This window comes from Carassius carassius, chromosome 5 (assembly GCF_963082965.1).
Source record: "Carassius carassius chromosome 5, fCarCar2.1, whole genome shotgun sequence".
Classification (NCBI taxonomy): domain Eukaryota; kingdom Metazoa; phylum Chordata; class Actinopteri; order Cypriniformes; family Cyprinidae; genus Carassius; species Carassius carassius.
The window spans coordinates 20,502,365-20,525,752 of record NC_081759.1 but is presented as its reverse complement, the minus strand read 5'-3'; the positions used below and the strand labels follow the sequence as shown (position 1 = coordinate 20,525,752).

The window sequence follows — 23,388 nt, the reverse complement described above, 5'->3', positions numbered from 1 at the left end:
ATAATAATAAAAAAAATAACTGGAGAGTTTCAAAGTGGCTTAAGCTATTTTGTGTTAACTTTTTTCCCTACAGCCTATCACATGCCAAACTAATAACATTGTAAGCATTACATCTTTAATTGCTGCTTTCTGCTGTGAAAATGTTTTTGTGATGAAAATAACAGTATATTTTGTCAGTTTTTTTTTATCTAAACAGATCGATTAACTTCAAGATTTAAAAATCAGATAGCATGCTGATAATGTAGCACTGTAAGATTACATTTGTTTGAACGCATTATTGCGAAAGCGATTGAGTGTGAATCTGTTTATATCATGCTGTAACCCGAAAATAATCAGTAAAAGAAACAGACAAACTCTTAACATCCCGCTGTACTCTTGCAGTCAACCTTCTGATCAAGCTAAATATGTTGGCTGTTGGCATGAATTTTACTCGTGATAAGAAGCTCGATCATATTCAAGTGTTTGTGCAAAAATTATTAATGTGCATTAATGACAGGGAGGCGCCGTCTCATCACTTTAATTTTTCATGATAATGTATAATTTTTTAATTAACATAATATCGTGGTGTCTCACATAGGTACATTAAAAATATATCTACTGAAAGCTTGAAATGTTTTTAGACGAAAAGGAATAGTGTAATGTGTGAATGTTGCATTTCTCTCGTTTGGAGAGAGCCAGCACTGTGAATATAGCCAAAACAACAGTCGTATATAAACCGGTTCAGCAAGTGGAAGCCTCTGTCCATATGAAAGAGCAATTCACACTTTTATCTCGACCCGCACAACCATGAATAACTACCCAAAACCCAACCCCCTCCAGCTGAACAGAATTCGGTCTGTGTTTTGGCTCTGAGGAACGGTGTGTTACTGGGCTGAAACATGCTTTCACTCAGAAGTACTCTTTGTATTCATAATTTTCTCGCAGCCCATATTATTATTTTCACAAGACCATAATGATAATAACAAATCATCAATTAATAATTAATCATTATTTTACGAAAATCATTGTTATTTGTGATCGTGGATGTTTGCGGGAGGCTTTAAGACCAAGCGGAATCCTCTGTTCCCGCCTCACAGCGCACGGGTCTCGAGGCTTCACTGTCTGCGGTTTGACTTTACTGAATCAGATTGAGGCCAATACAACTTATTGATCATGAGCCCAGGGCCAGCGCAAGCTCAGATGCCGCTATAGGCAGAGCACGATCGTGCCGCCCCCCTCACATTCACAATTAGGGATCCTTAAGATGCATGTAAACAATTTTTTTTTTAATCTATGAAATTACACTAAAATAAAAACGTGCAAGCATGTTTTCAGAGTTTTTAATTTTTTCATTCTGCTAAAAGGTGAAAAGGGTAGCCTACACAATGCAACAGCTAAGTATAAATTCTGTTTTATAGGCTAATAGATAGTGTACATAAAACTAAACATGTGCACTCAACTTTTTAGCTCACAAAACTGGAGTTTTCGATTGTTTTCTTGACTGATACACACATTCACACACCTACATTTCAGAAGCGTGCGCGTCGGGCTTTCGCAGCGACAAACGCTTTGATTGCGTCCTCGAGTTTAACTTGTACTTCAGAGATCATTTTTATCAGTTTAAGCTTTGAGAAACTGCGTTCTCCATAGCTCACAGTGACAGGGAGAGTGGGAAGCACTCTCAATGCTACAAAAACATTTGGAAAATTGTTTTCCATCCCTTTTTCCACAGATGAATTTAAGCGCATCCAGAGGTTTAGATCCAGCAACCAGGCGTCTGCCCAAAGCAGTCAGCTCTTCAAACAATTCATGCCCATCAACATTCTATAATGGTCAAAATTACTCAGGCCAATGGTATTTTTTAATGACATTATTTTATTATATTTATTATTATTATTATTATTATTTGAATAATTGTAGCTTACATAAATAGGTAAAGCAAAACAAATATTCGGATTGTCCCTTATTTTTTCCCTTGTTTTCCTAAAGAATAAACACGTTTTTTTTTTACAAGAACAAACATGATAACATATTATTAATTAATAAAAAATAAATTAAGCAATTAAAACCTTTTTTAAACTTGAATTTAAATACTATTAAACTAACTTTAAATTCTCAAGGAGTTTATAAGTAAAAAAAAGTTCTAAATGAACTTGTGTTAACAAATTAGAACTTACAATGTAATTCGATTTTTTAAAATGAATAATTCCTGTATAAAATGGGACAGCAACCTTTATATCAGTGGTTCTCAACCTTTTTTTCCAGCGGGCCGCACTATGGTCTAAGTGCAAGTCTACGCATATAATTTAAATATTACATCAGCAACACAAGCCAACCTGATTTATAATATTATAGCCTAACTATTATGATATATAATCTATCACATTCATTGAAATAAACAATTCTACTCCCCATAAATAAAACACCTGATGCTGTCGGGAGCTGACCAATTTTGTGAGATTCAGCTTGAAAGCAATAACACAAAGAAGTTGCGATTGTAACGCCTGTGTTATACTTTCCGCATGAGCAATCCGGATGCAGACACGGCCAGCGCGGACGCAGACTTCTTCAATTTATACTTCTGAATGCGCAGGCTGATGGTCCGCTCTGCAATTGCCCATAATTATTGCACATCTGACTGTCTTTATATATTCTTTTACTGACGGATTGCACAGGTTCGAGTAGCAATGAGCTTCTTCACTCTGCCTGCACATGTGCAATTTTGCTTTTGAAGCCTACTGACCACGCGCACCTGTCCGCGCGGTTGTCTGCTCATGAGCCTCATCACACACTCTCCAATGACGATAAGGATTGTTACATAGTGTATGGTGTTTCCATTTATCTGAACTTCTTCAAGTGAGTTGCGGGGCAAAACAAAAACAAACGAAAATCCAGCACTTCTCCTTCAATACTGATACTGCGACTATTCACAGTTTGTACTACATGTTCAATCGCTGGCATTTTTTGAATTTCTTTTTTTTCTCCCTTAAAAAACAAATGTGTCCATTCTGATGCGCAATTTTACCTTAAAGGCAATTTACCTAATGGCTGTTGATGACTATTTGAATTGAATTCTGCCAAAGTGCGCGCTTGTATGTGTTCGTTAAATGCTTATGCCAGTGCTCATGTCTGAAAATAATATATGAAAAAAAAACATTAGGATAGCCTATAGCTTATATTTCATTAGTAGCATAATTTTTTTTTAATTGATGTAAATAATAAAATTTTAGAAAATTAAAAAAAAAAACCTTTTTATTCAGCATGTGGTTCGGGCCTCATTTGAATTCGTCACGGGCTACGGGTAGAGAACCACTGCTTTATTTCAAACATTTTTAAATCGTCCACAGCTGAGTTTTGCGGGAGGCTGATCTGCGCCAGATCCCGTGAAGTGAATGTAGCTAATGAACAAAGTCATTTTCAGATGCAATGGAAAAAAAAAAAAACCATGGATAACCTACACTGTAACAAATTTCTGTAGTTTTCACAGCATTATTACTGTAAAACGGGCAAATGCTTACTGTAAAACCTGTATACAGCATGTTACTGTAGATCTGCAAAGCATCATGGTCAATTTTCAATGGCGGGAAAATTCTACAGTAAAAATATTTTTTCTGTGAATCACAATACAGCAATTTAGAGGATTTTTTTTCCAGCCATGGAAAGCTGAAAAGATTCCACACTTTCATTGGAATTTTAACTTCAGAAAGGTAACTTTGCTGATTTATTTCCACAGTTTACTCTAGTCAAGTTAACTATTTGTTCAACTAATTCATTATTTATTATTATTTGTTCAAGAGTGCACTGAGAGAGAGAGAGAGAGAGAGAGAGAGAGAGAGAGAGAGAGAGAGAGAGAGAGAGAGAGAGAGAGAGGTAAAATAGCGGGACACTTCCTAGTAAACTCGTGTCTTGTGTGCATTTTATTACAAAAAAAAAAAAGTGCATAATTTTGATCGATTTTCTAATCTGGCAACATTCGATAACGTCATCAGTTTAGAGAAGGATAGCATTGTTGAATAAAAATTTAATTGGAATTGTGTATGTGATGTGTCTGTTGGTGCACTAGCCGGATTTTTCTCTAGCCAGCTAACGTCAACTGTCACCGCCGACACCGCGTGCGTGCGCGTGCGCGTGAAGCCAAGCCAGCCGGCTCCAGAGTCCAGACTCGACAGAAAACGCAGTTAGAGGTAAGACTTTAGACATTTTTCATAGGTTCATCATTTTTCTGAACTTCATTGAAAGTCAAACCGCAGAATCAAGATTGTTGATAGTCTAATTTGAAGTGCCATTCCCGACATGTGGGAGCATATACTGTATAAAGATTTGTCTTCTCTGGCAACATTAACGTACATTTATAATGTCTTCAGTTTGATTAAAGACTAACGTTTAGCATTGTTGAATAACATTAATTAGAAATTGTGTATTTGATCTATGTGGTGACCATAGACTGTATAAAAACAGGTGGTGACACGTAGCCGTTTGAATAATCTCACTCCTTTTTTTTATTTTAATTTTTTTTGCTTGCCAACGTTGGCGCCTGAAGAATCAGACATTTAAGCGGGCCGATTCGAAAGTTTTATTCATTCGAGAGTTTTATTCATGACACGTGGAAGCATAATAATATACTCGCACTGTATTAAGATTTTTCGAGATCTTAACTTACTCGTATTTTTATTTACCATTTGGTTCATTTCTTGCAGCAAAGAGGCCTTAACAATCAATCCAGGTACATAAATTACATGAACTAGCATGTATACAATGTTTTTCAAATGCAAACAATGTTGTTTCTCTTCAGACACAATCCCTAGAAAGTGCACATAAAACGTGCAACATTAAGACATTTTGTGCGTTGTAAACACATATGTACCGATATTACTCAAAACCTAAACCAGCTAACGTTAGATCTCAAAAGTGTGTATTGCCACACACTTTCTCTTATGAATATTGTACTTGTGATTTCTAAAAGTGTTTTTTCTGTATATTTTGTGTTACAGGAAACTTCCACCCAAGCAGACGTTGAGGCCCAGATTTCCCTGCCAAGCACTCTTAAGACTCATCATGCTCGGTAAGATCCCAGCACTACACATACACAATAGATCCCAATTTTAAGTATTTATGTATATTAAGTGTTAAGTATATTTGTATCGATTCACTGTGTGTAAACAAGGTTTTACGTCATTTTGCACTTAGATTCCAAAAATCTCTAGTTGTCACTGATCCAATAGAAAAAATGAGGTCAATGCATGTATAAAGGCAAAATGCTTTCAAAATGTCCAGTATTCTGTTATATGATCAGGACTTTACAGACACCCAGATTTGTACTAAATTAAGTGCACAAATTCTGCACTGTGCATACATGTGCATACATGTGCAGCTTCACTACCTGGCTGTGCATTAGAGGATGTTATGGAAGTGAACTGTGTAGCAAAGTTTTTTTGCCAAACAGTAAACCATATCAGATTGAATGCTCTGCAATCTCAACTTAATTTTTTTAGGAGAGTCCATTCTGGGGGCAAATAGGTGGATGCTTTCCATCGAGGGCAGAGTTCTCCAACCAAATCCAACTGAGTGACCGTTCCAAATTCACTTCTGCTCTGGCTGTGCTTTTTGCATCATACTATATATTTAACATTGAATATCCTGCGGAGGCAACCACTACATTAGAATTTATCCAGAGGTAAGCACTTATTTGTTGTTGATATATTTTTGACTAGGAATGGGAACAAATATTTGAGTACTCATTCTTGAACCACCTACCTGATTAGTAAAATACTTCTCAAAGTGTTTATTTGGGTTTATATGGACTGTTGTGTAATTTTTAAACATCAAACTTTTATTTTAACTCACCATGCACATAAAGTACTTGGTTTTTAGAGTACTTGACTTCTAAATTACTCAAAATTCCCATCTCTACTCTTCACACTTCTATTATTGTGCTCACTGTAATGAGCATATAAAATATCAAAACTTAAAATATTTATTTAAAAGACCATTTGTGAAGCTGTTTCATGACTAACGTCTATGAATGTTGCGATATGATTTTGTCAAAGTTTAGTAGACAGACAAATTGAAAGGTCGCGATGACCGAGATCACAGTCTTTGAAGATGAATCGTGCAGCTCTCTTGTATAATCTCTCTCTCAGCATCTAAGCAGGGCAAAGGCTTTTCAGTGTGTTCAGTCTCATGTCTCTTCTACATGTCCACTCTGGATGTTACGACACTTTAATACTCATAGATAACGACACATTTCATCCTCTCTTGGAACGAAAGTGGCTAACTTCTGTCAACCTCATCTACAAGCAAGGACATAGATTTTAGATTCTGTAATAAAAAAAATTAAAAAACGATTTTAGAATCTATGCAATAGCTAGGTGAATCGATTTTTCTCTCCAGGCCCTAATATGTGTGTTTTAAGTAAGAGTTTTGGTTTATAGAGAAGTGGACATTGTATTACGTTGTATTACACGTTGATTGGCTAAATCAATTGATCCAATCAAACTTTTATATATTGTCATCAACCCATCTGTCTTGCTTATAAACCTTTCCATTAATAATTAATTTCTTCCACTGCAGGGTAGAAGACTCCAGCCCAGGAAATTGACTAATTCAGGCCCGTTTCTGAAGAAAAATACAGTTCTGGGAGAAAAACAACATTCAGGGACCAAATTCTACTGTTTGAAATCCTGCTGTTTTTAAATAATTTCATTTGCCTTTTATACATTCTAATTTTAACCGAACATTTTAATACATTTGAACAGGATTGATTTGTATGTTCAGAAAAGTGTTGTTGTATACAAAACGAAATGAAATGTTAACAAAAAAATATGTTTACCTATTGAAGATTTTTTTTTGCCATGCTATTTTTATTTTATGAATTTAGAAATTAAAAGTGTGAAAAGTTATAAATAAATGGCATTTTTGTGGCAAAAACAGTATCTTCATTTTACAGTACACAAAATTAATGCTGTAATCCTTATTACAGTAGTAAAATATATGAGGCGATGAAACACAGTACTGTGATTATTACTGTAAAAAAGTTACTGCAATTAAGTTTACAGTAAGCATACTGTGAAATGAACTACAGCAACTTACTAGCTAATTGCTGCCAGCAAGTTTCTGTAAATTTCACAGTATTCTTTTTACAGTGTAGATTAGTCCCAGGCTCTGTAAAATAATTATAATTACTGTTAACCAAGAGTTTTTAACATTTTTAACACATTTTAACGGATTAATCGCCTATTTTCATTTGCTGAATGTTTTCTTTATTTTTTATTTTTTAAACACGCCAAAAATTAAATAAAGTTTGTCAGAGGAAAAAAAATATATAATTGGTGTATAGGTTTCATTTTAACGGATCAATCACCTATTTTCGTTGGCTGCATGTTTTTTTTTAAACACGCTAAAAAATAAATCAGAGTTTGTGAGAGGAAAAAAATAGGCTATAAGAAAATATTTTACAACAAATCCTTTAAATTTAACAAATTTATCAGAACAAAACAATAATTAAAAATATATAATTCTAATGGATAAATATAATTGCAGTATATAATAATATAGGCTTAGTAATAAAACAAAAAAAAAACAAAATAATAATAATTTAAAGCTAAGCATAAGGTAAGGTTTGGCTTTCTCAATCGGGAGAAATCAAACGTTTCCATATTTGTGATGTTGCCCATTTGAAGCTTAACTATTATTCATGAGGTAAATAGGCTGTGTGCGTTTCAGTATCGAGCAAAATAAAAAATCATAATTAACAATGTCAAAGTGCTCGCGCCGAATGTCTGGTGAACAACTGCTGTTTCCAGTGAATATGTGCGCGAGGCACCAGCACGCTCAAACAGCTGAAACAAATAATATTTAATTTTTGGTCACACATAAGGCATAATTCAAAAATGCTGGTAGTTTGAAAAATCAAGAATAATAACAGAGTTAATACTAATTATTGCTAAATGCTGGACCGTTCCTATTTCGCTCTGCATATGGAACCTGAAGATTTTTTTAAACCAAGAATGAACCGAAATGAAAATGAAATTAAAACATTTAGCTTATATATATATATATATATATATATATATATATATATATATATATATATATATATATATATATATATATATATATATAGGCCTTATATTTATTTACTGTTTAATAAAAATAGCATGCATATGATCCTTTGTGTTAAGGTCTTCTTTTAATTTTTGTTTAGTAGACTGTAGCCTAAGACTATCCTACATTTTAAAAATTAACAAATTGTAAAAAGAATTATGTTTTTTTTTTTAATTTTACAATGTTATATCATAATGTTATTGTTGTTTTACTTCCCTCTATTATCTCGGCGGTACACGCGGCGGTAAGGCCCAGATAGGATGGCCACCTACTGTATATCATTTTTTAAATGTCTCAAAAATGGTCTTAAAGACCAGTTTTTTAAGTTTTTGGTATTAACTGGGTTTTTTTACGCAACTTGGTGATGACGTCACGTTGGGGAGAATTGGAGGAAAGGTAGCCTCAGCCTAGTATGATGCCGAGTTCCAGGCAACCTGTAACACGTGTATTTCCAACCTTAAACCCGTGAAAGTGCACTGGAACGGCAGTCAAACCAATGACTTCCCACCCGTGAACTCGTACTAGATCGATGTACTCCGAGTTCTGACGTCACACAGCACGCGAAACAACGATGGCAGCCCCTACGAATAATACTGCCTACGGATGCAGTGTTTATGCAAGTGGTACACATTGAAAAAATGATTTTAGGTCAATGTAACGTTGCAATAAAATAAATAATCTAGCTACAATTCCTTGCGCTCAGAAAGTTTGGCGTAACTTGCCTGGAATGGTACAAAGTCGTTAGTCGTGGTATGAAATAGTTATTACGAGCTCAAAAACCTGCCTGGAACACAGCATCAGAACTATGGCGACTGACTGGGATGAGTTGGCAAGAGCCAATATGTATGATGGCCCGCAGCCGTGTAATTTCAAACCAGCCAGACGTGAGAAGGCAAATGAGGAATTGCCAAGAACTGATGTCCGTCAAAGCCAATTAAATGCATGGTCCGAGGAGAATGAGTGGAGAGTTGGTGAAGTGTCCTGGTGAGTTGCTATCATTTAGCAACGCAGCAATGAGCACTGGAACTAGTCTACGTCAGCAGTGCACAATAACGACACATATTTTTTACTGTCATTGAATAGCACCAAGTGAAAAATCTACGTTTCTTTATATCTAGTGGCAGTGATCATGACGTTAATTCAGATAAGTACCGGTAACCTTTGTCATAGTGTCGTAGTACCGGTTAACTTTGTCATCTAGAAAAAGAAGGCATCATGCTAGCTATATGGACGTTTCTAAGCGTTTATCTCTTCCTCCGGACGAAAATGTTGTTGCAAACGTAACCGCGTGTCTGTCGCTGTGTTTGGCAGGTGCTGTCCCATGGTAGTGTGTTTTGGTCGCTGTTGGTCGATATCTATCTGTCTTTCTGTCTGTCTATCTATCTATATATCTAGTCTATCTATCTATATATATCTATGTATTTATCTATAATCTCCGCTCTCGTCTACTACTCGTCTCTCTAGTCACTCTCAATGCTCTCAAGGCGGGCTTTAATAAATTCTCTCCCCAACGTGACGTAATGCAATGCATTGTGGGGGAAAGGAGACCGCTGTAAGATAGTACCTACTTTTTTGTATTATATTCCGTTTTGTGATACCCAACAACATAAAATACAATGGATAACGATTTAAATGTTTATTATCAACAAGCAAATTGCACAAATTCATTGAAAAATTAACCCTGCAACACGACTTCATAATCATAACCACCAAAAATATCAGTTTAGCCAAGTATATCAAAAATATCTACATTTACTGGAAGCTCAGAAATGCAACACCGAAGTGTATGAAAAAAAGTTGGCTGCCGTTCAAGTTCTGAGGAAATGTGTGGGCATAATGATGACACAAATTACCAAAAGGTTTCTCAACACAACTTCTGATCCCATACCTGCACTGTAGCACACGCCTTTGTATTTCACAATGTTTTCATGCTGAAGAGATTTGAGGATCTCGATTTCCCGCTCAAAGTCACGGATGTGCTCAGTAGTGCTGTGTTGCAATTTTTTCACTGCCACAACCTCACCGGTGTTGTCCTGCAGGGGGTCGTACCTGCACATTTCCACACTGCCAAAATTCCCCTGAAACAGAGAGGATAATAACAGTGATTAGCACACCTCTATTGATTCTTTGTTTTTTACCATTTTCCACATACTTAATAAAGTAAAATAATTAACTGTGGTAACAGAAATGGTCATGAACACTATTTTTTAGAGCTTAACTTCTTGCTCTTCTTAATGCATTAAAGAAATATTAAGCAAATCGACAATACATAGTATATACACAACCGTTCAAAAGTTGCACACCAAGGATTTACTTTTAAATTAATAAGCAGTAATATTGTGAAATATTAATACAATTGAAAAAAGAAAAAACGTTTTCTATTTTCATACACTGTAAAATGTAATTTATTCTCGTGATGGCTGCTGAAATTTTGGCTTTGCCATTACTGCAGTATTCTTGGTGCTCAAGAAACATTATTATTAACAATGTAGAGATCACTGATGCTGCTTAATATTTTTGTAGAAACTGTCACAGGAATTTTTTTTATAAATTATAACTAATAGTAACATTCTGTAATGTCTGAACAATTTAATGCATCCTTGCTGAATAATTTTTTTTATTTCTGTCAAGAAATAAACAGTCATAGAAACTATACAGTGTAGTTTATATACAAAACAAAAAGTGATCCCACATAGACGCTGATGTCTACCTTGCCAAGCTGCTGCAGGAAAATGAGATGCCTCTCCTCGAACTGCACTAGATCCTCATTCTGAAACGCTCCAGTAATTAATCCAAATGCTCCTGCTCTGCTGGGTAAAATGTCACTCTCCTTCACGATCTCATAATCTGAGAACACGTCACAGCGATTACAAGAATGAGAAACAACACAATTAAACTGTGACAGTGGGATTGTGTGTGCCTGTACTGACCTGGGCAGAAGAGACTGTTGAGGTCTCGTAAGATGGCTCTGAATGAAGGTCTGAATGTTGGCTCGTAGTCCATGCAGCTGTTGATCAGGTTAGCAAGCTCCGTCCACTTGGGAGCAGGTAGTTGGTGACGGTTTTCATAGAACAAGTGTTTCTTAAAAGAGGAATACAAGGACATTGTTCTTAAACAGGTCCAGATTATTCTTCTGGCATTTCTTACTACAAACAGGTTTTTCTGATTTATATTTATAGTGGTAGTGTAACACTATTGTGGTAGTATTGCATTACCTTGGAACTGTCCATGTTGGCAAGTGGCTTTTCTCCTCCGCTGCAAATCTCCCATAAAGTTGTACCAAAGCTCCATTTGTCTGAGGCAAGACTCAGGTTTTTAGGGTCTAATATGCATTCAGGGGGCACCCAGGGGATTCGCTCCACCAGAACTACAAAAAAAAAACATTGCAATTAATTTAAAAATAAACTTTCAATGCAAACATTTTAGTCAAATGTGGCCATTCAACATCTATTACCTCATAAGACCAGTTATCTACTTGGGGAGAATAAATTCTCCCATTTGGCCTTTTTTCATTTGCTCAAATTTGAAAAAAAAAAATGTTAAACAAAGGTTTTATATATATATATATATATATAAACAGTGCTACTGACACTCTTTGCTCCACTCTAACTTCTTGCTCGCCGCTCGCATCAAATTTAAGGTACTGATGCTTGCCTACAATACGACCACTGGCACGGCACCAACATACCTAAACCCACTGGTTACATCTTATGTGCCCTCCAGAAGTTTGCGCTCTGCAAGTGAACAACGCCTTGTGGTGCCATCCCAAAGAAGTTCAAAATCACTCTCACAGACCTTTTCCTGGACTGTGCCGAGCTGGTGGAATGACCCCCCAATCTCTATTCGTACAGCTGAGTCTTTACTCATTTTCAAGAAACATCTAAAGACTCATCTTTTTCGCCTGCACTTAACCAACTAATACTAGCACTTACCTTTTCTTTTCTTGTCTATTATTAAAAAAAAAAAAAAACAACAAAAACAACCTGGCTACGTGTTCTGTACTAGACTGAGACTTGTCATGGCACTTTTATACTGTTGTTGTTCTCTTGTTGACCCGACTGCTTCTATTGTTCTCATTTGTAAGTCACTTTGGATAAAAGTGTCTGCTAAATGATTAAATGTAAATGTAAAGTAAATATAATTTAGTAAAACAATTTACTGATTATATTTACATGCAATTTGCATGTAATAAGCTGTGGTGATATAAAGGTTGCACTGGACACCCACATCGGTTGATCACTACATGTGTTACAACACATCTTTTTTACCATATTAAAAAAAAAAATCTTACAGGGATAACTTCTGTTGATTATTTTTTTGGGGGGTTCAATGTTGTTTGGGCCTCACTGATTGAAAAAAAAATATATTTTGGGATTTAAATAGTGCAAAATATTTTTACTCCTCTTTCATAAAAGACAAACAAACTTGGAGCAACAAGTGGATGGACAGTAAATGACAACAAAATTGTCATGTTTGGGTGAAACCACACCTTTAACAATTTACTGCAAACAGGAACAATTATTTGAAAATATGCCCTATACTGGTTAGTCTGAAAATATGTTTATGATAAGATAGTTCTAGAATTGACAATCTACCCGGAATTTTTTTTTTTGTCTAGTTTGTTTTTAAGTCCATTGTGCTTTTTCATAAACTACATTAAAGTCTGAGGTAATACAAATTATTTTTAATGATGCTATGATTGAGACTCTGATTTTTAGATTAAAAACCTTTATTTAAATTCTACAATTTTTATGTTTTTTTTCATTACACACACACACACACACACACACACACATACACACACACAACTATGGACAGTAGCACAGGAGTTGCATGAAGTTTCGTTCATATGTACATGCAGAGTTTTCGGATCTGATTTGAGCTTCGGATATTCTGATATGCATTTTCGTGGGTAAACTGCATTTTAACTGCCAGACTGGATAAGATGCATTCAAAACTGAGAATTTTCAAGATTTTTCCCATTCAAATATTATTCTTCAAACACTTTTTCTGTAAGCGAGTGATTATGAACAATTACAATGAAAGTAATTTTTTTTATTTTGATTAGCCTTTGACAATTGACAATGTTTTTCTTTCAGATATATTGGCAGCGACAGTTGTTTAGAGTGGATATACACAAACACTTCATAATACCGAATAAGTGGAGAGTCGAGGTGCATCACGACTGCTTTGAAAGTTCAGTGCGACTGCCACTAGGACGGCGAAATGCGATAATCGCATGCAAATGTTGGAGACAGTGAAAAGGCAGCTACAGATTCACACATTTTCTCTCAAGAACTTTCACACTGTTGACTCACTCTCTCTGGGCAGCACTGTGATGCTGATTCCAGGGTCACTTAGTTTGATGAATGGAGGGTTTCCCGATGTCCTGTCCTCCTCTCTGATCAAAAGGATGTTTTTTGCACACACATTCCCATGAGCCAGATTCTTCTCCTCCTGTGTGTGAAACAAAAAGCATTAGTCCATTCTGGCTCACAAACCCACGTGGATTATTCCTGAATTGTTAAGTGTTTCTCACCAAAAAGAGCATAGCCCAGGCGAGCTGCTTAGCCACTTCCAGCTTCCACAGGATATTAACTGATACTGAGTTCTTGTTTTTCTTCAGGTATGTGTCCAAGGAACCAAACTTCACATATTCCTGCACCATGATGTCTTTAAGACAAAAAAAACCCACACACTCAAGTATGCAGCAGTAAATAATTTAGGTCACATGTGAGCAGCATGAACACTTACTCTCCTCTCCGCACACACAGATACCGTAGGTCAACACCAGATGCTTGTGGGTGAGCTGGCTCATCATGCTGGCTGCCTCAAAAAAAGACTTGGAGGAAGAAATAAAAAAAAGACAAACTGAAGAAACCACACATCAGTTAAACAAGCACAAACAAGCTTGTTTCCTGCAGTAGACTGAGATGTGTTAACTCTTGTTATACATTTTGATATTAAAGGGATCATTTAGTGGGAAAAGGACAGTTGGACTTGGAATATGTGGTGTCTACTGTAACCTCATAGTTTTTCAATTCAGGAAGTCACAATTCAATTACAAAATGATTCTAGACTCATCTTACCTCAGAGTAATTTCTATGGGCTTTGTCTAAGACTTTGACAATGACTTCAGTCTTATGGGTTTCTCCGTAGTCTCCCTGCTCTTTCCGAATCCCTTTGAAGATCTTAGTGAAAGTCCCCTGACCTTGACTCTCACCCTGGAAACAACGTTGCACAAATAATTATATGAAACTTGACAGTTATACTACTGTTGAAAATATGGGGTCAGTAAGATATTTTAATGAAGTCTGTTATGCTCACTAAGGGCATTTATTTGGTAAGAAACAAGAAAGTGAAATATTATTACATTTTAAACTAAATGTCTTCTATTTTAATATATTTAAAAATGTAATTTATTCCTATGATGGCAAAGGTGAATTTTCAGCAGTCATTACTCCACTCTAAAGTGTCACATGATCATTCTAATATGCTGATTTGATGCTCAAGAAACATTTTATTATTATCATCAATGTTGATAACAGCTGAAACATTTAAACAATATTTCTTTGGATTTTTTTCAGTATCCTTTGAATTTTTTTTTTTAACATTCTAAATGTTTGTACTTTCACATTTTAAATTTAATGCGGCCTGGCTGAATAAAACTATTAATTTCATTAAAAACAAACAAAGAAAAATGTTACTGAGCCCAAACTTTTAAATGGTAGAGTAACATACAATCACTGTTCACATAACAGAATGCTTACAAGTTCAAGGTCTTCTTTCTTGATTTTATGAAACACCATCTGACTGATGTTGTGTCTCTGCAGAGAGGAGGTCAGGGAAACCTCTGAACCCCGATCACTCCGGCACACCAACAAACTTGACTTCTCTATGTACATCAAAAACGCAAAACGATGTCAGGACGATAATTTGATGGTAAAAAGGGATAAACAGAATACATTTTACAATGTAAAAGGACTGTTGTTTTCCAGAAGATGACATTGTACATTTGTAAATTTGTGGTACTTATATATTAAGAACACATAGGGCTCTGGGGCTATAGCAAACCCAAAGGCCCCACTTCATAGTAGCCATAGTATCTTGGTGCTACAGGAAAAATTTGATAAAAAAAAAAAAAAAATCTTCAACACAGAGATACAATGAGCATGCATACTAGATATTCTAGGCTACAACACAATAAATGAATAAATACATGAAAGCCGCTGAAGCGAAACTAGGAGCAGCGGAGCTTTTATTATGCCACAGTTGACCGTTTCGGTTCTTTCCGGTCGTGCGCATGTCGGAAAAAAGCAGCCCTGTTTTATCACACTAGATTAATTTGAAAGATCTGTTATAATGCTACTCTGTGCAGTCGTCATTTGTCTATTAAACTGCACAACATATTAAAGCGTCTTTGATGTTTCCGAAAATCGAGGGGATGGTCCATGTCACTAGTTAAAATTGCTCATTCTCTGGATTCAAACATTCATCAAAACATTTGGGATAATGTAAGTACACATGTCTGCAAAATATATAACACTGTTCTAATGGTTTTTGGATATTTTAATAAATAAATACAAATCTCACATATGATTTTAAATGGTCCTTTGCAGTTGCCCTAATGAAAACCTACTGTAATTCTTGTATACAGATTTAACTGTATAGTGTTAGGAAACATGACTTATTTACTTTTTTGTTTTTTGTTTTTTTACCCAATATTCGATTTAGGCTATGTAGCCTATAATTTTTATGACATTAATATTAAATATCATTATTTATATTTCACAGTATCAGCAACTGCATGGTAAATGGGTGTGATGCTGTGGAATAAATTGCTTATTTACAGTTTGTACAGATTGCTTTCAACACTTTTACATGATCAGAGCTATTCAATCTGGTTTTTGCTAGCTTTATCACAGACTGTGGTGACAGAAGTGGTACAACTGTCACAGAATGTTACAAGTGTCGCGTGTTGAATTCAGATTTGCACTGGTTATTATCATTCAACAGCGGCGAAGGCGTCAAACTACAGTCATTGTCAGCAATGTGTGGGAGACCAACCGGGGCTGGTGTTTCCATATGGCAGAGTATGGCAATTGTGAAAAAAATTATCCAACCTTCATATATCTATTATATTTCGTTATTATTATCATTTTAAATCAGAGGGTTTTACAAATATTTAACCAGTGATAAGCATTAAAAAGAGCTTGTCAGTAAAACTTTGTAATGCCATTAGATACTCAAATTGTCTGCGAAACCTTGTAACTTCACCCCACCTCCATTCAGATTGACAGCACACAGCCTGGAGGAGACAGATCTCCGCTTTTTTGCAATGCAAGGGAAAATAAATAAGTGATGTTTGAATAGTTCAGCATTTTCTTTACTCAAAAACTATGGGCCCTATTTTAACAAATCTAAGCACATGGTCTAAAGCGAACATCGTAATTGCCCTTGTGTGTCCGAATCCACTTTTACTAGTTTAAGGATGGGAAAAATGGTTGAGGCCTGGCACATGGTCTAAAAGGGTAGTCCCTATTCTCTTAATGAGTAATGGGTGTGTTTGGGTATAACCTGCCATAAATCAATCAGAGTCTCATCTCTCGTTCACTTTAAAAGCAAGTTGTGCTCGCACCATGGCAGGTTTGCTATTTACTAGGGCTGGTAAGCGATTACATTTTTTTATCTAATTAATTACATAATGTGGTGATTAATCTAATTTGGAGAAATTACTCTGAAATTATCATTTAAAATCATTGTAGTGCAAAGCATCAAACAGAGATTACAAAAAGTAGGTTCAGCATCAAATATTTTGTTTGATAATTTATTAAAATGTATTGGGTGAACTATAACTTTAATAAATGTATTTTCTTAATTTTATTATTATTACTGTTACAATATTAAATTATTTATTTAATGAAATAATACTCTAAATGATAAACTAAAACTGCCGGTAGGTGGTGGTAAATGTCTTAAAGTCATCGAGTGATGACAATTAATTCGTTTGATTTGTTCATATGGCTGATTCATTTAGGAGTGAAGTAAATGGTTCTTTATGAATGGTTCATTGAATCATTAGGCTTGTTCGACTTGAAGCGGGTCATCACCATCAGACCGATCGGTGTGTGACATCAAAGAAGAACCGAAGAGCTTTAGAGAGACTCCTTGTGCTTTTGAATCGCTCTCGCTGTACTGTGATGTCATACACTGATCGGTCTGTGCAGCGCCACTTCTAAGCCAACGCGACTAAACCCAATGGTTCAACTCACCAAATGGTTCACCAAATTCATTCAAAACTTGGATTAAGAAATTAAATGCCGCTGTGGGTTGCTCGGGGATGAACAGTTCTGATTTGTCTTTATATTTTGATTGGCAAAATTGAGTAAAACAGACAACACTGTTTCTAAAATAACACAATATTAAGGTGTAAGGTGAGTATTATATTTGCACTCATGTGATATTGCACTTAGCCTACAGCTCGTGTGATATTTCTTAACTATGTGATGTAAATATGAGACAAAATTTCAAAAAAGGGATTTATGCTCCATATCTTGAATTTTAGGGACATTTTCTAGGCTCCATCACGCAGTAAGTTGTTGCTCTGCCTCATATTAGTCATCAATCGACTGTATGAAATGGGGCAAGTGCGTTAATAATTTTAACACGTTATTTTTCTCCATAATTGATTAATATAATTAATTTGTTAAATTACCAGCCCTACTTTTTACATAGCAGAATTACATTTTTCATTTTTTAAAATGTTTGTCTACTGCTGCGCATCCTTGTGTGTGTAATAAACAAAGTGTGCCTATAGGCACATTTTACTAACACACTCTTTAAATAACAGAGAAAACATTGCGCCAGACATGCAATCCATCTGCGATTATGAACGTGATTTTGCCTAGTTGTCAGTGAACTACTGCTCTGTTTACTGAATGCGCTCAATCTGAAAGCAGGTGATGAAGATTTACTACTAATCATGGGACCGGCTTTACTGACGAGATGCGCACGACAGCTGCATTTGATTAATTGCACAGCCCTATCACCGGGTGTATGATAGGGCCCCATGTCTGTAAAGGCTAATGTTTTTTGAGTTTGAAGAGCAGAGAAGAATTAAGCTATTTGCTGTCTAGTTGTAGCCAATATACTTTTGTATGTTCTAAATATCCTGTGCATATAGCGCTTCATCGTTTATATCATGAGATTTAGCCCCCTCCCACCCCCATACCCTATGGTTTTGTGTAATGTCTTTACCACACCAGTCCGTGACAGCTGTTCTCTCGCGTTCTGAGGTTTAATCAGGTAGCACAGTTTCATCACTTGACTTGTTTCACATGTGCTTTACAGCAAACCGAGGTGATCAAAAAGAAAACTGGCCAGTGATGAATCTTTATAGTGCACTCATGTCGAGAGCTAATGTACATGCAAGATATATATATATATATTTTTTTGGGGGGGGGGGGGTTATAGCAGCACTTAATATGTGGGAAAATGGTGGGATTTCTGTGATCACTCACTGGGAAAAGATTGGGTGCTCCCGATGGCCAATCAATCTAGGTCTACTTTTCCTTTCATTAACAGCTTATCACAGGCCCCCTCCATCCGCGGTCCTGGGGGTTCAGCACAGCCTAGCCCTTGTTAATCCAGCCCTGGTTATATACCATATAATCATGATGAGAATATCAGGTGCTTTACTGACCTTTGGCCTTTGGCGAACAGCACCTGCTGAACAGTAAGATGACACCGTCTGATTTCACGGTTTCCTTCTGGTAACATTTGAGCAGCTCCTTTAATGTTCTAAAATTCCTCTTGGTTCCACTAAGATTGTAGTCACCATTTTCAGACCTGATGATCAGACAGTGCTTGTACTCTACATCCTCATATGCCTAATTGAAAGAAAAGATGATGTAAAGAAATGAACCATTCAAAGGTTTGGGATAAGTAAAATGTTGGGGTAAGTAAATTTTTTTTAACCGCATTTTGGATCAAATAAATGCAGCTTTGGTGATCACAAGAGATTTTCAAAACCATTAAAAAAAATCCTATAATATTCAATATTCAGTCTTAAGCAGAAATTGCTAAACTGACAATTTATTATGTTTTGTAATAAGCACTTAGCAAACACGCACCCCGACAGCAAGTGTCAGGAAGTATTTGTTGAAGTCTTTGGGGCTGCACCGAAGCACGAATAGTCCTCTCTGGTTCCCTGACTTCCGTAGTTTACTGATTGCAAACTCCATTCTGTCAACACAGGCAGTGAAAACAATGATAATGCTTACAAATGATGTTTGAATGCAAATCTTCAGAGAATTTGATGAATCAATTTACTGGAGTCTTAATAATCCAAATATAAAACAGGGCCAAAATTGTGCTCTGAATGAATTCTTTCATAAGTATTCCCTTTATTGCTTACGATATTGGCCCATGGCAGTAGCTCTCAATGGCCTCCAGCAGATGGGGTGGAATGACATCCTTGCAGAGGTAGTGATGGGCATCCGTGGTCAGTCTGTAGTAACCATCAATTAAAGATGTAAAAGACAATGCCTCCATTGAGGAGGAGAACACCAGCTCCTGTTTAAAAAAATAAAATAAAATAATTTAGTGCAAGATCTTTAAATATTCTCACCGATAAGAGCAGGAAGTCATCCAAAAAAATTCAAAGGTAGTGTGAACCCCTCTAACATGGTGTAAAAATCAAAAGATATCCCAGTGAACAATGCAGCAGAGTTTCTCTTCTACAATAGACTTACTAGAGTTTTTCCATCCTGTCTGTTGACGGAAACTATGCGGTTTATGTTGGTACCCTCTTTGCTGGCTTGTCTGATACTGATATCGACAACTTCCCCAAAATCACAATACGTCTGCAGGTCCTTGTGAGAAAGTACATTAGTGTTATGAAATTTCACTTGCAGAAAAAGTAACCTCCCTTTATATTTTGGCACGAGTACAGAAATATGAATAAACACAACAAGATTGGTATTTCCTTCTGGATATGCTAGAGCATTCAAGGCTGCAAATTAATTCTTTCAAAGTTCCAGGTAGGTTTAGATTAGGTTTCATGACATGTAGCATGTGTCTTGCTTTCTGCCCATAGTACATAAGACGCAGTGCAAAGGTAAAGGCTCTAAATTCTTAAAGAGATGAAAGAAACAAAATCATAATTGTAGACAAATCACAACTCCAGTAGAAGACCAATTGCAACAATAAAAAATTGAAAAAAAAAAAGTAAAAAAAAGACTTGATTAAAGAACATTTACTCATATCACTAAAATATATTTGTGACCATATGAACTTCAATCACACCAGTTTAAAACTTGTTTTGTGCATCAGCACAGCCAAAGGGTAAATTTTATTTTCAAGTACACGTGAATTTTGGTGAACATTTAAAATCAGTTACCTCAGACTGTGTCTCTTTGTGTCGTTCTCTGCACCACTGGATGCCATTGTCTGCGGAGATGATGATAGTGACCTGATCGCCCGAGTGCTCTTTGACCTGGAAGTGTTCAGTGTAGAAGCCAGAGTCCAGAGACTCCAGGCTGATCAGATATTTGAGCTTTAGGTCGCGTGCGGAGGCTCGGCACTGGCTGAGTTGCTGCACGACTTTCCGAAAGCGATAGCGGATACGCTTTCTTGTGATGAAATGGTAGTCTTGGATTTGCTCCCTCATGTCTTTAGGAAGGAAGAACTTGTAACTGTGAACAAAGCAGATAATAAGAGTTTGTATCAAATAGATCTTTTTTTAAGGTAGTCTAGGATGGATGGAGGTTTGTATAAGTCTTTGTACCATTTGTGTTTTTATATTTATGTTTTTACATTGGTCGGACATGAGATCAATGTTTAACCATGTTTTTACCATGACACCATTACCAACTCAAAAGGCTTAAACTCGTGACAGTGTGCAAACAAACATGAAAATACCAATCAGGGAGAGGAAGGGAGCATTATAATGATAAAGACCATGATGAAGAAACTACGTTTTTTTTTTTTTTTGCCTTTATTATGATAGGACAGATCAGCACTGACAGGAAGTGAAGTGGGAAAAGGTCCTCGAGTCAGGATTTGAGCTCGGGATATCCGTGGTGCAAAACCGGCATGACTACTGGCACCGACCAATGGAGGTATTCTTTAAAATAACATGACAATTTTACATTAAATAATAACATGAATATGGTAACTAATTATACTATAGTATTCAGAACAAATCACAATTTTAGACCCAACTGACCAAATGTTTCTCAAGATATTAAAGGGAACGTTCACCCAAAAGTGAAAATTCTGTCATCGCTTACTTACCCGGACGTTGTTCCAGACAGACAGACAGACAGACAGACAGACAGACAGACAGACAGACAGACAGACAGACAGACAGACAGACAGACAGACAGACAGACAGACACAAAAACATTTTGAAGAATGCTGGTAACGGTTGATAGTAGCCATTGACTTCCATAGTATAAAAATATTATGGATGTCAGTGGCTACTGTCAAATATTTGGTGGTAAATATATCTTGTTTTTGTCCTTAACAGAAGAAAGAAACTGACTGAATTTTTAGGTGAACTATCCCTTTAATGACCATTTAATCTAAAGTATTAGACTAAAATGCTGAATATTATGAATTATTTAGGGTGTGTCTATAATAGATTAGGAATTAGAAATATTTAGAAAAAAGGCAAATGGGTCCATAGCTTTTCACAGCCTCACAGCATATAAATGGCATTAACAAGCCTAAATATTAAGAAGGTCATCACATTACTAGTACCTAATATTATTATAGATGTCCAGTGGGGAGCACTGCTTCTCTTTAGCAATCCTCATCATGTCCAGCACAGCCAAGCCAAGGCACTCCTCCTGAACCTCATGGGCAATGGATAACTTCACCCAACCGTTTACAAAGTCGCTCCTCCACTGCATAAAACAAAGGAAAAACCCACATCTGTGTGACTATCTTTTCTAACATTTTAAAAGTTTTTACTGTCAATTTTGATCAATTTGTTCAAAGTGTCCTTGCTGAAAAAAAATAATAAATAAAAACATTAAAAATGATTTAATTAACTATATGTCTGTAATAGTGTTGTCACGGTACCAAAATTTCAGTATTCGGTACCGATACCAGTGAAAATCCGCGGTTCTCGGTACCAATTTCGGTACCAAAGCAAAACACAAAAAAATGCTAATTAAAAAAAAATAACTTTTTATCACTAAAAAAAAAACCAATGCCATTCTTTATACTTTTTTACAATTGAGTTTAAAGTTCTTCTACAAGTAATATAATTATGAAAAACATTAAATAAGTTTCACCCAAATTTAATTTGTCTTTTGATTTATGAAATGTAAACATTTTATTTTTTGGTAAATAAAGGGGATTTGCTTTTAAAATTAAAACATGGAAGAAATATTGTGTGATTAATTTTTAATTAACAGTAGTAGCAGTATCACATACATTTTACAAAATAATAGTAATATTTCTAGCACAATGACTTTATGTAAAAATGAATTTGTAATGAATGCATATTTGTCATTTATCTGAACTTAAGACTGGTGGTGATGCTTAAGATATTTTTGTTCATTGAGGGTTTCTGTAAAAAAAAAAATAGTAATAGTTCATAATAATTATTATTAAAAGATAATAATACTACTAATTCTACTACCATACTAACAATATACAATGCACTATGGATTGATGAGCTGCTGGTTCATGAATATTAATCACGTTGTCTGCATCCGGTCGAACTGATTTGCTGAAATCAAAACAGGGACGTTAATAGATGAGCGCCAGCCAATGAAATTGCCATTTGCGCATTAGCTCCACCCACTACCGGAGAAACCGGCATATCTTCTTCCGGCATATAACCGGCAAATACCATAGACAGTAAAAGAGGCAAATACAGGTTTACTGTGCGTCCATTGAGATGAATTGAAAAGTACAGATCGCTTGATGGAGAGAGAACTCTGAAGTGCTCAGTCAGTGTTCAGCGAGTGAAAATATATCTGCGCCAATCTTATAATAGCCTCGAACACACACACACTGGCGAGTAAAATCTAAGAATTTATTAGCCAATGGCTAACAATAGACATAATTTAGTCGCCCTGAGTAAAATTTATTCAAATATGCGAGTGATTTACTCGCAATGTAGAGGCTGTTTTGACGGTTTTCCGTGAATACCTTTAAATTGACACTCGTTTTACTCAAATGAAACGGTAAAATGCTTGTGAAGTGACTCAGAACAGTTCTGGTGATGTTGTTTGTGTATTTATGTCCTCATTATTGCAGGCGTCTTGCGCTTCAGTCTATGTAGTAAAC

General features: G+C 35.8%; 1 protein-coding gene and 1 long non-coding RNA gene across 4 annotated transcripts in view; one reads left to right on the top strand and one right to left on the bottom strand.

The window, feature by feature from the left end:
• LOC132140956 (tyrosine-protein kinase JAK2-like) overlaps positions 1-23,388 on the bottom strand; it is a 78,551-nt gene that overhangs the window by 6,000 nt on the left and 49,163 nt on the right. Inside the window, exons 5-19 of the mRNA XM_059550065.1 lie at positions 21,847-21,992; positions 20,483-20,777; positions 19,836-19,955; positions 19,499-19,656; positions 19,215-19,326; positions 18,785-18,971; positions 14,853-14,977; positions 14,172-14,306; positions 13,837-13,924; positions 13,622-13,755; positions 13,401-13,539; positions 11,298-11,449; positions 11,013-11,163; positions 10,793-10,929; positions 9,971-10,160 (exon numbers count right to left, since the gene is read on the bottom strand). Of these exons, the coding sequence (XP_059406048.1) occupies positions 9,971-10,160; positions 10,793-10,929; positions 11,013-11,163; positions 11,298-11,449; positions 13,401-13,539; positions 13,622-13,755; positions 13,837-13,924; positions 14,172-14,306; positions 14,853-14,977; positions 18,785-18,971; positions 19,215-19,326; positions 19,499-19,656; positions 19,836-19,955; positions 20,483-20,777; positions 21,847-21,992 (2,269 nt within the window). The remainder of the gene's footprint in view (positions 1-9,970; positions 10,161-10,792; positions 10,930-11,012; positions 11,164-11,297; positions 11,450-13,400; positions 13,540-13,621; positions 13,756-13,836; positions 13,925-14,171; positions 14,307-14,852; positions 14,978-18,784; positions 18,972-19,214; positions 19,327-19,498; positions 19,657-19,835; positions 19,956-20,482; positions 20,778-21,846; positions 21,993-23,388) is intronic.
• Positions 4,113-6,760, top strand: LOC132140958 (uncharacterized). 3 transcript variants are annotated; one of them, XR_009433855.1, is made up of 4 exons: positions 4,113-4,163; positions 4,971-5,041; positions 5,472-5,653; positions 6,550-6,760. It is a non-coding gene; the product is annotated as an uncharacterized LOC132140958 (long non-coding RNA). The 3 variants fall into 3 exon arrangements; XR_009433853.1 differs by having other exon boundaries at positions 4,133-4,163; positions 4,990-5,041; XR_009433854.1 differs by having other exon boundaries at positions 4,133-4,163; positions 4,987-5,041.